At 39.7% G+C, this 15,297-nt stretch overlaps 1 protein-coding gene across 4 annotated transcripts in view; it reads right to left on the bottom strand.

The window, feature by feature from the left end:
• The window catches only part of REPS2 (RALBP1 associated Eps domain containing 2), a 199,946-nt gene extending 188,291 nt beyond the window's left edge, over positions 1-11,655 (bottom strand). For 2 of the 4 annotated variants that reach the window (XM_012784718.2, XM_012784719.2), the window contains exon 1: positions 11,333-11,655. In XM_012784718.2, the coding sequence (XP_012640172.2) occupies positions 11,333-11,569 (237 nt within the window). In that variant the 5' untranslated portion in view covers positions 11,570-11,655. The remainder of the gene's footprint in view (positions 1-11,332) is intronic. The other 2 variants (XM_012784716.2, XM_012784717.2) reach the window with 1 other exon arrangement.
• Between the last annotated feature and the right edge of the window lie 3,642 nt (positions 11,656-15,297).

Here is a 15,297-nt window from a genome sequence, read left to right as displayed (position 1 = left end):
TTCTATGTATTCGACATTTTTTTTCAGATTTCACATAAGTGAGATCATGCAATTGTTTCCTTTCTGTGTCTGGCTCATTTCACTTAGCATAATATCCCCCAGGTTCATCAATGTTGTCACAAATGGCAGTATCTCCTTTTTTAAGGCAAAATAATATTCTATCATATCTATATACCACAATTTCTTACTCATTCATCCATAAACAGACACTTAAGTTGCTTCCATACCTTGGCTATTGTCAATAACGCTTCAGTGAATGCAGGAATGCAGATATCTCTTCGACATACTGACTTCATTTCCTTTTGGGACATACCCAGAAGAGGAATTTCTGGATCATATGGTAGTTCTATTTTTAGTTTTGTGAGGAACTTCTATACTGTTTTCCATAATGACTGTACCAATCTACATTCCCACCAACCATGTACTAGGGTTCACTTTTCTCCACATCTTGACCAACATTTCATATCTTTTGTCTTTTTTCTATAATAGCCACCCTAACAGGTATGAGATGGTATCTCATAGTTTTGTTTTGCATTTCCCTGATGATTAGTGATGTTGAGCACCTTTTCATATACCTGTTTCATATGCCATTTATTTATATGTATTCTTTGGAAAAATGTATATTCAGGTCCTTTGCCTATTTTTCAATCGGATCATTTTCTTACTATTGAGTTGTGTGAGTTTCTAATATATTTTGGATATTAGCCCCTTATCTTATTCATATATGGCTCATAAATATTTTTTCTCAATCCTTAGGCTGCCTTTTTTATTTTGCTAATTGTTTTCTTTGCCGTACAGAAACTCTTTAGTTTGATGTAGTCTCACTTGCATATTTTTGCTTTTGTTGCCTATGCTTTTGGTGAGATATCTAAAAAATCACTGCCAAGGCCAATTTCAAGTAACTTTTACCCTATGTTTTCTTCTAGAAATTTAACAGTTTCAGGTAGTACATTTAGGTCTTTTACCCACATTGAGCTTTTATGTATATGAAAATAAACATACGTTTTCAGTTTATTTTTCATATGGTATAAGGTTCCAGTTTCATCCTTTTCCATGTGAATATCCAGTTTTCCCAACACCATTTATTGATAATACTATCTCTATTTTGTCTCAATGGTGGCCTTGTCAAAAATTAGTTGATTGTATACACTTGGGTTTATCTTGTGGCTCTCTAGTCTATTCCATTGTTTTTATGCCAGTATATTATACTATTTTGATTAATATTGCTTTGTACTATAGTATAATTTGAAATAAGGAAGTGTGATGCCTTTAACTTTTTCTTTCTCAAGATTGTTTTTTGGCTATTCTGGGTCTTTTGTGGTTCCATACAAATTTTAGAACTGTTTTCCCTATTTCTGTAGAAAAATGCCATTAGAATTTTGATAAGAATTGCACTGAATCTGTATATCACTTTGGGTTGTATGGTCATTTTAACAATATTCATTCTTCCAATCCATGAACACAAGGTATCTTTCCATTTATTGGTGTCTTCAATTTCTTTCATTAATGTTTTATAGTTTTTGGTGTACAGATCTTTCACTTCCTTGGTTAAATTTATCCCCAGGTATTTTATTTTTTATTATGCTGTCATAAATAGGATTGTTTTCTTGATTTTTTTTCCAGATAGATCATTATTGATGTAAAGAAAAGCAACTGATTTTTGTAGGTTGGTCTTGTATCCTGCAACTTTACTGAATTCATTTACTACTTCTAAGAGGTTTTTTGTGGAGTTTTTTGGGGTTTTTCACATATAGGATTATGTCATTGGCAAACAGGGATAATTTTACTTCTTCCTTTCTGACTTAGATGCCTTTTATTTCTTTTTCTTGTCTGATGGCTCTTCATAGCACTACAAGTACTGTATTGAATAGAAATGGCACAAGTGGGCAACCTTACCCTGTACCAGATCTTAGAAGAAAACCTTTCAGTTTTTCCCCATTAATTATGATATTAGCTGTGGGCTTTTCATAAATGACCTTTATTATGTTGAGTAAATTTCCTTCTAAACCTATTTTGTTAAGAATTTTTATCGTGAAAAGATGTTGAACTTTGTCAAATACTTTTTCTACATCTATTGAGATGATCATGGGTTTTTATCTTTCATTCTGTTAATGTGGTGTATCACACTGATTGTTATGTGTATGTTAAACCAACCTTGCACCCTAAATTAAAACTCCATTTGGTCATGCTAGATAATCTTTTTGATGTGTTGTTAAATCCAGTTTGCTAGTATTTTATTGAGGATTTTTTAATCTATATTCATCAGAAATATTGACTTGTAATTTTCTTTTCCTGTGGCATCCAGCCCCAAAGTGTCAGTAGTGCCAAGACTAAATTTTACATTCTTTAATCCCATTGTCATCTCTTAGGATTAGGACTATAAGGGTACCAGAGTATATGCAAAGGAGAGGAGTTAAAACATTTTTAAATAATTTTAAAGAAATCCTTAAAGGGGAAAAAATAACTCAGAAAGCAGAGCACATCAAACACCTCGAGGGGCAAAAAGTTCTTGGTGTAGTATCATCTGTTTTTCACAAGGCTGACCCTGAACTAAAGGAGAGACAAAGAGATTATTGTATTAAACACGTTCTTTTGAAGGCATCAGGGGCAAACATTACACATTTCAGAAAGTCTGCCCTTATAAAAACAATAATTCTTAATTGCTGGAATTTATGGGATTCACTTCAATTGTTCAGAAAATCAACCCAGGTGAAACACTTAATTACCTACGCCCAGGAGACTGAACCAAAATTTTTCTGTAAACCAGTGGCAAAGTGTTACAAATGAATTAGGTCAAAGCAAACATTTCCTATTAGCCCAATGTTAATAACAGCCTCTCTTGATCCCGAATATTATGAGCATCGCTGAGTTTCTCAAGTATATTAAAATTACTTTTTCTTTCAAGTCTATGCTATAGCCAAAGCCTCTGAAGTAAAGATAGTAGCAGTAAATAAAACAGGCCCAACATGCAGCTGGCACTTGCTCCAGAGGGGCCGTCCTTCCTCCTTCGCAGTGAAGCACAGCTGAGAGGGCCAGATAAAATGGACAGGAGCAGAGCTCAGAGCCAAAACTGCAGGGACTGTCCTTAGTGAGGTTTCAGAGGAAACAGCTGAGCATCCATTCTTTCCAGGCTTCCTGCAGGACAGAATGGAGGAGGAGGGTCACAGTAGCCTTAGGGAATCTCATTCCTGACTGTGGACTTGCCAGCATCACTGCTGCCCTTTGACTTTGAAAACAGTGAACTGACACCAGTGAACTGACACCGTGCAACTCTTTAGACCAGGGCTTCTTAGTGGTTTCTGTGCTGCAGCCCCTTTGAGAGTCTGGTATATGGACCTCTTCTGAGAATAATGTTTTTAAAGCATAAAATTAAACACTTCGAATAAAATACACAAGATTATAAAATAAATATATTGAAATACAGCTATCAAAACATCAAAAAACAAATTTGTGGTATTAATACATTGTTTCTTTATTAACACATGAATAAGATCGGCCAATGTCTAAACTATCATAAGCCATTGTTGAAATATCTGTGACAATTGTAATATGGTTTTAAAAGATCTTATTTCTCAGTCTGGGAGGCCAAGGCGGGCAGATCGTTTGAGCTCAGGAGTTTGAGACCAGCCTGAGCAAGAGCGAGACCCCATCTCTACTAAAAAAAAAACTAGAAAGAAATTAGCTGAACAACTAAAAAAATATAGAGAAAAAATTAGCCAGGCATGGTGGCGCATGCCTGTAGTCCCAGCTACTCGGGAGGCTGAGGCAGGAGGATCGCTTGAGCCCAGGAGTTTGAGGTTGCTGTGAGCTAGGCTGACGCCACGGTGCTCTAGCCCGGGCAATCGAATGAGACTCTGTCTCAGAAAAAAATAGAAAAAGAAAAAGAAAAAAGATCCCATTTCTATAGGTGATAAAGTCACAGGCAGTGCTAATACTACTGTGGTTTGTTGCCTGCATGCATACTAGCAGGAAGCACTCAATTTCAGTTGAGGGGGTTAGTAAAAATAAAGATGTATCTAAATTCACACATCCCCGAACTGGACCCAGGTTAAGAAGGCCTGCTTTAGAGTGTTCCTGCGCAGGAGAAGCCATGCAAGGCATTCACATCTGCTTTTCCAGGGTTTTTTTTTTTTTTTTCCTTCCTGCCTCCTACTAGATAAGAGGAAAAACAAATTGCCTAAAGACTAAAATTGAAACAACTTAAGAAGCTATATATTTGCCAGTTCAGCTTGGGATAAGAAAATGAATTATGCATGAAAATGTTTCTTTAAAAGATTTTTAAAAATCTAAATTAGTGGCTGAGCAAAATATATATATATATATATATATATATATATATATACACACACACACACACACACACACACACACACACATATGTTTTGAGGCCAGAATAGGGCTAAACAGAACAATTTGCTGCTTCAGACAAGTTCTGGAAAGCAACTGTGGTAGAAAGACCCTCAGGTGTTCCCCCAACAATTCTCACTTCCCAGTCTCTGTGCTTTTTGTATAATCCCCTCCCCTTGAGTGCAAACAGAAGCCATTACTTGCTTCTAACCAACAGAATATGGCAAAGGTGATGGGATGCCACTTGTCTTAGCCTGACTGAAGAGAGACACTCTCCTTCTGGCCTCAAAGAAGCAAACAGCCATGTTGTGAACTGCCTATGGGGAGGACCATGTGGAGGGGTCTGCGGGTGGCCTTGAGGAGCTGAGAGCCTCAGTCCTAAAATCACAAGGCACTGAATTCTAGCAACAACCAGTGAGCTTGGCAGAGGTCCCCACGCTCCCAAAAGGACCGCAGCCCAGCTGACACCTTGATTGCAGCTTTATGAAACCCTGAGCTGAGGACTCAGCTAAGCCATATCTAGACTCCCAACTCACAGAAACTGAGAGATAATAAATGTGTGCTGTTTTAAGCTGCTAAATTTGTGGTAATTCTTTATAGAACAATAGATAACTAATGCAGTAACTAATAGAAGGGATGACCAACTGTCCCAGTTTGCCTGAAAACTGAAAGTCTCATGCCCTAGGAAACGCTTCAGTCCTGAGCAAGCCAGGTCAGCTGGTTGTCCACCGATAGATGAGCATGAAGAATAGAAGGCCCTAAACAAAAAAGGACTTGCTTACGGGAAGTTTGAAAAAACCTGGAACCAACCCCACTTTAAAAAATTATAAATAATTAGCAAAATCATGCAAGATTTCCTCAAAACCAATTTTCTATGCTCTTACAGTAGGGCAGCCCCTACTTAGGCATGTAAATCTAGGACAATATTCAAATCCATCTTGTATTTCTAGTCTTCAGTTTGTTACTTTCTCAATCTCCCTATTGGTTTCTCCAACTATTCTAAATCAGTTCTCAAGCAGCTCAACAACTGCCAATGGCTTGATCATGTTGAACCATTGCCAGTCTTGCCATTTGACCATAGGCAACAGGTACTTTTTCCGCCCATCTTAATCCCCTGCACATTCCCATCTCCTTCTGACCACCCCCCGGCTCCTTCCTTTCTAGATAAGCCGTATGAATCATATGGTGTCTGAGACTTGCTTCAGGATCACAGAGTGGGAAGGGAACAAAAGTAGGAATGTAGATGGAATAGAATTAGCCATGCATTGCAGGTTGTTGAGCCTGAGTGGCAAGTACAGTGGGGTTTAATGCATTATTCTATCTACTTGTTTGTTTGAGGTTCTCCATTTTTAAATGATGAGGGAAAAAAGCCCATGAAAGTCTAATTAATTAGCTCAAAGGTCCTCTAACTCAAGAATATCAGTGTGAGGCCGGGCCCAGTGGTTCACACCTGTAATCCTAGCACCCTGGGAGGCCGAGGCAGGCGGATCACTCAAGGTCAGGAGTTCGAAACCAGCCTGAGCAAGAGCAAGAGCAAGACCCCATCTCTACTAAAAATAGAAAGATATTAATTGGCCAACCAAAAATATGTAGAAAAAATTAGCCGGGCATGGTAGTGCATGCCTGTAGTCCCAGCTACTCAGGAGGCTGAGGCAGGAGGATTGCTCCAAGAGTTTGAGGTTGCTGTGAGCTAGGCTGACGCCACGGCACTCTAGCCCAGGCAACAGAGTGAGACTCTGTCTCAAAAATAAAAAAAAATATCAGTGTGCATTCTTCTGTCTATGAAGGTGTTTCTAATGTTCATACATGTTTAGGACAGTTCCCAGTCATGTGACATTCTATATAAATAAGGAAAAATGCCACCTACTTTCCTTCAGCATAAGGGTCTCTACAGCACCATAATGATGAATCATTGTAAGAGTAGGTAATAAAGGTTTTTTTAATGGAAACATAAATGAACCAAAGCTACATTTGTCAACAAGGATGAATTCCAAAAATATAACAATGAGAGGAAAAGCAAGTTGCTGACGGTTACACAGAATACGATACTCCTCATTTTAAGTTTAAAAGACATACAAAACAATATATTGTTTCAGTGATTTATACACACACACACATACATATATATAATAAAAATAGAAAGAAATTTTCAAATCACGCACACCAAATTCAGGATGACAGTAAGCTCCAGGGTTAGGAGGGAGGGTAATAGTACAGAAAAGGGGATGTAAGAAGCTTTCACTCTAGCTGGGCTGTTTTTACTTCTTATACTGAGTAGCAGGTACACAGTTATTTGTTGGGTAATTCTCTAGTTTTACATGACTGAAATATTTTATTATAAAAGAGTCAACAAATAATCATTATGCAAACATCCTTCTTTTAAACAGGCAATGGTTTGGCTCTGGTACTTCCTATATCTGCCGACATTCATTCCCTTTTAGAAAAAAAGAACACTATCTCAAACACATATATAATTCTAGTTATTGTTTTAGTATGCTAGCCTCTGTCTCCCTAAAGCATATGTTACAAAATGATATGATCTAAAGATGCAAAAGTAGAAAATTATTTCATTTACATTTTTAAAATAGTTCTGGCTAATAGTCTAGCAATGGAAAAAAGTTCACAAGAATTTTGTCTTTTACCTATAATTTTCCTTAATGATTAAATAGTTACTTAGTTACAAAGAAGTAGAAGAAAACCTTTAGCAATGACTTCTCCCCAAAGGTGAGGTCATGCACAAAGATTTTAAAAATACTCCCTACTTCTCACAGCTTTGTTTTACTTCTTTTCCTCAATCAAAGCTGCTTAAACAATCAGACATTACTTACTGGCTTTTTCTTTTTCTTTTTTTTCTTTTTTTTTTTTCATTTTTGGCATAATAGGATTTGGACTGGCTTTTTCTTATTCAATGATTTACCCTGATACAAAATCAATAGTGTTTTATAATTATTCCCCATAATGTCCAAACATTATCATAAAAATGAAAAACAATTAAAATGATGACTTGAAATAAGCACAGCATTCCCAGAGACTAAGACACCATCCTAAAAGATAGGCAACTCCTGAGCTCAAGCGATCATCCGGCCTCAGCCTCCCAGAGTGCTAGGATTACAGGTGTGAGCCACTGTGCCCAGCCTAGGTGTTATATTTCAAATCTTTTCTTACCCAAATAAAAACCGAAGTGTAAAAACATTTGCATTGGAATATAAGCTCCATGAGGACAAAGATTTGTATTCACTGCTGTAACTTCAACACCCAGGACAGTATCCGACACACAACAGAAACTCAAAAATGTGTCAAACACAAACCTGATTCCCACCACACTCTATGCCTTCTAGCAAAATGCTGGCCTTCAAATACAGATGAAATACTTCACAACCTGGAAAACCAAAAACCAATCACTCCAACATTTGTAGCCCTTTGTCTTGAAATATTAAACAAAAAACATTTATCTGTTCTTAGACATTCATATTTTCTTCTCCTAGTTTCAAAGTGTTTCATTCTACCATTTTCCACCAAGCACTAGAATCCTGCTTTTAAAATAAATCACCACATGAAAGTACTCTATAAAGAGATCAAAAGACCTTTCAAAACAGGCTATTATGATATATTAAAATATAACTCAAGATGACAAATAAATACATGAAGAGATGCTCAACATCATATGTTATCAGGGAACTGCAAATTAAAACAACGAGATATCACTATACACATATTAGAATGATCAAAATCCAAAACATGGACAATAACAAATGCTGGTGAAAAGATGGAGGAACAGGAGCTCTCATTCATTGCTGGTAGGAATGCAAAATGGTAAAGCCAGTTGGAAGATGGTTTGGCAGTTTCTTTCAACACTAGACATACTCTTACCATATAATCTAGCAATCATGCTTCTTGCTATTTACCCAAAATGAGTTAGAAGCTTATGTCCACACAAAAACCTGCATACAGATGTTTATAATAGTGCTATCCATAATTCCCAAAACTTGGAAGCAACCAAGATGTCCTTTAGTAGGTGAATGGATAAATAAATTGTGGTACATCCACACAATGGAATATTATTCAGCACTAAAAAACATATGAGCCACCAAACCATAAAAAGGCACAGAGGAATTTTAAATGCATATTACTAACTGAAAGAAGCCAATCTGAAAAGGCTACATACCATATGACTCCACCAATATGATATTCTGAAAAAGGCAAAACTATGGAGACAGTAAAAAGATCAGTGGTTGCCAGGGGTTAGGAAAGGGAGGGATGAATTGGTGGAGCACAGATTTTTAGGGCAATGAAACAATTCTGTGTGATACTATAATGGTGGGTACATGTCATTATACATTTGTCCAAACCCATAGAACATACAGTTCACCAACAGTGAACCCTAATACAAACTATAGACTTTGAGCAATAACGATGGTCAATGTAGGTTCATCAATTGTAACAACTGGACCACTCTGATGCAAGATGTTGATAGTAGAGGAGGCTATATGTAGTGGGGGAGGGTATATGAAGTTCTCTGTACTGTCTGCTCAATTTTGCTATAAATCTAAAACTCCTCTGAAAAAACAGTCAATTAAAAATACGTATAGATTTTATATATATACCATATATTCACATATATGTGTGTGTGTATATATATATATATATATCAACTGGAAAAAAACTCTCAAGATAACTCTGTAGGCTTACTTCCATAACAAAGTAACAGGTTAGTGGTTTATTTTCACTCCAAGGAGCAGATAGAATTACATATTTTTATAGAACATTTACTCCTGGTAAGATGGTAAGAGTCTCACCCTTCCTGGAACATTATGGTAATCTTAATTGTATGCTTATTAAGAAGAAAACCAGGCTGTTACCATAGAAACTACCAAGGTCAGTTAGTGCCTCCATGATTTGAGCAGTTATACCTGTTGGGCCACTTAAATCTAAACGTACAGGTTCCTGTTTAACAGGGAAAAGGTAAAAACGTCTACATTTGTTTTAAAAAATGGCTAATACATGGAAGGGGTGACGCAAATTGAGGTGAATGGAGCACACACACGCCATCAAAGTGGTGGGTAAAAATTAGATGGCTGCCAGTTGCTGACTTTGACTCTCTTAGGATTACGTTTCCCTGTCCAGGATGCCTTCAATGTTCATTTTCACCTGTACCAAGAATATCGGGTTACTGTAATTTTATTAGGTTAAAGGGGAAAGATGTCTTTTGTTCTGCTGAGCTGAATAAGGGAGCTTAAAGCTCTGAGAGATTTACTCCAAGCAATCTTCTAGGGACATCCCCTTTGCCAGCATCTGAAGCAGTCTTTTGCAAGCAGTTTTCAACTGGACTTCAAACATATAATCTCATTTATGCAAAGGCACTGTGCCTTGGGTTCTTTTTAAATCATGCGTACCTCACAAAAGTGTGGGCTCTAACAGCAGGAAAGCCCCCTCCCAATTCCTGAGGAGGCATCGACCAACATATTCAGATTTATCAATAATATGCCCACCTCCTCTTATCACATCCGACGTATTACTGACAACAAAATAAACCTTAACAGGTACCCTGCTGTCACTTACTTGCTGCATCACCTCAGTCACTTAATTATTTGTTTTTCAACTGGGAAGTAGCTACAGCATTTAATAAATTCATTATGCTCAGGAGTATTCTGAGGGCCTCATGTAATAGTCATGATTTGTGTTCTAGGACGCATTCTCTTTACCTGGTCCAGCTCAAATGCTCATCAGCAGTGGTAGAACTGCCTACATATCAAGGACATCTTTGGGGACAAACAGCAATACTAAGTTCTATGAGTGCTAGTTATATTTTCAGAAATCCTAAATTTGAAAAGTTCAAAGATTACAGAGTGGCCAAAGTTCTGTTCACAAAGATATAGGCATATGCATGCTCCAGCAGTATAAGACACAGCCTTAAGTGATTAAAAAAAAAAAACCTACAAACACAATGACATGGCAAGTGAACCATAAAACCCTCATTCCTTTGGAACTAGATTTTAAAATACCACTCACCACTCTAAACATTCAATTGGTGCTAATAACTTTCATACTATTGCTTTTTAAGAAAAGCTTCATTTCACATTTTGGGCCTTATATTAACAATTTTATCACCATTAAGTGCTGGTGACATTAAATGACAAAGGACTTAACAAGTAGTCTTTTTTCAAGCCCCAAGGAAAGCATGAAACAAAAACCTCTACTGTGGATCATCTCCTTGTCTTTTGCCAGGTATAGAGCAGCCCAAAGGAGGCAGCTATGATACCCCTTACTTTCCAATTCTACTTCAAGTCCAAGTACTGATAAAATGGGAAACTATGGCTGTCCTCCATGGTGGACTTCTGAGGTCCACCTCCAGCCCCAGATGGAAACTTAGCTTTGACTTGAAAATGTCCTCTTGCAGTCCTGTGTCCCTGCTCTGCAACTTGTCATTAAGGTTTTCCAGTTTAACATTAATATTCAGAAATATATTATTGGGCAAATATATATATAGTACATACGTATATATCACAAATATATAGAAAGGACAGCATTCAGTTCTGGGCCCCAAGCCATAGGGCCCACACCCTTCAAGTTCAAATCCCAGCAAGGCACCATGAGCACCCACTCAGGAGAGGGAGGGGCAGGAGTGGTGAGCAGAGGTTAAACCAGACACCAGCCAAAATAAACACCACTTCCAGAACAGGGCAAACTTTGGGTCTGGGCGGCTAAAGAACCCCAGAAATGGCCAGGGGAGGAGAAGGAGTGTCAGATTGTCTCAGGGAAGGAAGACCGGGAGCGCACCCAGCACTGGGAAAGGAGCTCAGCTGCGGAGGCTGGTGTGCCTGGGGGACAAGGGCGTCGCCGCCATCCCCGACTGCAGAGCCCCCTCTCTGCGAGGTGGACCAGGCCTCTAGGTCCCTAGGGGCAGCCCTGTCGCCCCATTCACAACCTCCGTCCCCACAGACACTGTCTCCACAGACCAGCAGAGACAGGGGGCGCGAGGACCTACCTGGTGCAGCGTCTCGGCGGGCAGCTGCGACGCCCGGAACAGGTCGGCCACCGGGCCGGCGGCCGCGGTGGCCGTACCGGGCGCGACCCTGGTGGCGTCAGGGGGCACGGGCCCGGGACCCCCGCCCGTGGCGCCGGCGCAGCGCGCGAAGAGCTCGGAGTAGCACTGCTGCTCGCCCTCGCTCAGCAGCAGCGGCGGCGGCCCAGAGCCGCAGCCCCCGCCCGCGGCCGCCTCCATGAAGCCTGCAAGGGGGCCCGGTGGTGCACCCTCCCTGGCTGGGGTGCCGCTGGCTCCTCGAAGGCCACCGCCTCCTCGGCCTCGGCCGCAGCCGCCGCCGCCCCCACGCCCCGCAGCTGCCGCGCGGGCGCTTCCTCCCGGCGCGCGCCAGCCCCGCCCCCGGGCTTGAATGTTGTGCCTCGGCTGCGCGGCACATGGAGACAGGCGCGGCGCGGCCCAATCGCAGCCCGGGATCCCACCCCGACCCCGCCCTCGCCGCCCGCCCCGCCCTGCGCCAGGTAACTAACCCCGCACGCCGCCCGCCTGCGGCCGGTCACCTGCTCTGCAGTCCGGGAGGGCGGGGCCGGCGCCTTTCCAAGCCCACCCTGCACAGGAGCGCAGTCTTTGGCTCTCAGCCCTAGTGGGGAAGGGGGCATCTAGACCCACCTGGAGAAGAGCGCTTTTCAGAAGGCGGGGAAGGCTGTGGCAATTTCTCATTAGGAGGCTGGAGCAGGTGTGGTGCCCACACCCTGCTGTGCCCTTCCCAGAAAAGGGACAAAGCATGGGAAATTAGGTTTCCTTTCTTCCATATCAGTGCTGCTTATGTCCTCGAAATCTGGAGGACAGAGATATCCATGCGAACCGGGTCCCACCGACCCCAGAGAGTTCAGGGTGGTAATGAGGTTAGGCCACTCTCTCAGGCATGGCCCAAACCTGGAGTTGAGCCTTAATAAGGAAGAACATCAGTTACTCTTAAATACTAGAGTAATAAGAGCATGAAAAGACCCTTTTTGCAGATCATTTGTTTCAAGCCCTGGTTTTACAAGTGAGGAAAGTGCTGTGTTCACCTTTATTCATCCAACACTAGTTCAATGTCTACTATGTAGCAGATTTATTAATATATGCTAGGGCTTGAAAATACAGATCTCAGTAAGAGAGGATCCTCACCCTCCAAAAGGAGCACTTCTTTCAGGAGGAAAACAGGCATGTTCTTTTCAAAAACTACAAGATTCGTCCAAGTTCACACCAAAAGTCAACATTAGAACCCACATCATTATACCCCTGTCCATGTGCCTCCTCTTTCCCCATTCCTCCCTATACTAAAGCATGCACACAACCATCTAGGGGATGGTCATGCTGGAAACTCTTACTTGGGGGGGGAGAGGGGGGGAAAGGGCATTTATTGAAACCTTAAAATCTGTACCCCCATAATATGCCGAAATAAAAAAAATAAAATAAATAAATAAAGCATGCACACTATATTTTTCCAATGTGCTTGCTCCTCCCTGGTTAGCGCTCTAGCCACTTTTAAGAGAAAGTCCAGAAAAAAGCTACTGGAAGAAAAATGTCTGCTCCACCACAGCATTAGAAATTCTAGCATCTGACCTGCATATGTGCATCTCTTTTCCAAAAATTCTCTTTTCAAACGTCATTGTTCCTGGGAAGAGTTGCACAAATATATGCATCAAGCTTCTCTGGGAAACACTAACCCAAAAGAAAAAAATTGGTCCAGGGTTAAGCACTAATAAAAAATACATTTTTCCTACAAGGAAAACTACAAAACACTGATAAAGAAATTGAAGAGAACACAAACAAATGGAAAGACATCCCATGCTCATGGATCAGAAGAATTAATATTGTTAAAATGACCATACTACCCAAAGCAATCTACAGATTCAGTGCAAACCCTATCAAAATACCAATGACATTCTGCACAGAAATAGAGCAAACAATTCTAAAATTCATGGGGAACCACAAAAGACCTTGAGTAGTCAAAGCAATCCTGAGCAAAAAGAAAAAGCTGGAGGCATCACACTACCTGACTTCAAAATATATTACAAAGCTGTAGTAACCCAAACAGCATGATATTAATATAAAAACAGACACATAGACTGGAACAGAATAGAGAATCCAGAAATAAATCCACATATTTACAGCTGACTGATTTTTGACAAAGGCTCCAAGAATGTACACCGGGGAAAGAACAGTCTCCTCAATAAATGGTGCTGGGAAAACTGGATATCTATATGCAGAAGAATAAAACTAGACCCCTGTCTTTCAATATGTACAAAAATCAACTCAAAATGGATTAAACATTTAAACATAAGACTGAAACTATGAAACTACCAGAAGAAAACATTGGTAAAATGCTTCAGGATATTGTTGTGGGCAAAGATTTTTATGACTAAGACCTTAAAAACAAAACCAACAAAATAAAAAATAGACAAATGGGATAATATTAAACTGAAAAGCTTCTTCACAGCAAAGGAAACATCAAAAGAGTGAAGAAACAACCTGCAGAATGGGAGAAAATATTTGCAAATTCTTCATCCAACAAGAGACTAATATCCAGGATATGCAAGGAACTCAACTCAACAGCAAAAAAAAAAAAAAAAATCCAATTTAAAACTTGGCAATGATCTGAATAGACATTTGTCAAAAGAAAATATACAAATGGCCAACAGGTATATGGAAAAAATGCTCAAAATCACTAATCATCAGGGAAATGCAAAATCAAAACCACAATGAGATATCATCTCACTCCATATATAAGAGGAAAGGAAACTCTTATATACTATTGATGGAAATGTAAGCTAGTATAGTCATTATGGAAAAGAGTATGGAGGTTTCTCAAAAAAACTAAAAATAGGCCAGGCATGGTGGCTCATGCCTATAATTCCAGCACTTTGGGAGGCCAAGGCAGGAGGATTGCTTTTAGGCTGGGAGTTTGAGACCAGCCTGAGCAACACAGCCAGACCCTGTCTCTACAAAAATTAAAAAATTAGCACTCTAGCCAGGGCAACAGAGCAAGACTGTGTCTCAAAAAAAAAAAAAAAAAATTAGCCGGGCATGCTGTTGCACATCTGTAGTCCTAGCTACTCAGGAGGCTGAGGGAGGAGGATTGCTTGAGCCCAGGAGTTTGAGGTTGCAGTGAGCTATGATGACGCCACTGCACTCTAACCCAGGAAACAAAATGAGACCCTGTCTCAAAAAAAAAAAAAAAATACCATATGCTCCAGCAATCCCACTAGTGGGTATTTATCCACAGGAAAGGAAATCAGTATATCAAAGGGATATACCTGCACCCTCCTGTTTATTACAGCACTAGTCACAATAGCCAAGTTGTGGAATCAACCTAAGTGTCCATCAACAAATGAATGGATTAAGAAATGTGTTATATATACACAATGGAATACTTTTCAGCCATATGAAATCCTTTTATCTGCAACAACATGGATGAAACTGGAAGTCATTATGTCAAATGAAATAAGCCAGGCACAGAAAAACAAATATTGAATGTTCTCACTTATATGTGGGAGCTAAAACTGTTGATCTCATGGAAGTAGAGAGTAGAATGATAGTTACCAGAGGCTGGAAATGGGGAGAGGATGAAGAAAGGTTGGTTAATGAGCACAAAAATATAGTGTGATGGAGGGAATAAATTCTAGTATTCAATAGCACAGTAGGGTGACTATAGTCAACAACAATATATTGTAAATTTCAAAATAGCTAGAAGTGAAGATTTGAAATGTTCCTAACACAAAGCTATGATAAATATTCGAGGTGATGAATACCCTGAATACTCTAATTTGATTATTGCATTCACATATCAAAACATCACATGTACTCCATAAATATGTACAATTATTATGTATCAATAAAATTTTCAAATACATTTTATAATTTGCTTTAATAAAGAGATATATAAAACTTTCACCCAAATATTTTTATTTTTATTAAAAACAAAA

This window comes from Microcebus murinus, chromosome X, assembly GCF_040939455.1.
Source record: "Microcebus murinus isolate Inina chromosome X, M.murinus_Inina_mat1.0, whole genome shotgun sequence".
NCBI classification, from domain to species: Eukaryota; Metazoa; Chordata; class Mammalia; order Primates; family Cheirogaleidae; genus Microcebus; species Microcebus murinus.
The sequence above is the reverse complement of the archived record's forward strand: the minus strand, read 5'-3'. Positions and strand labels throughout refer to the sequence as shown.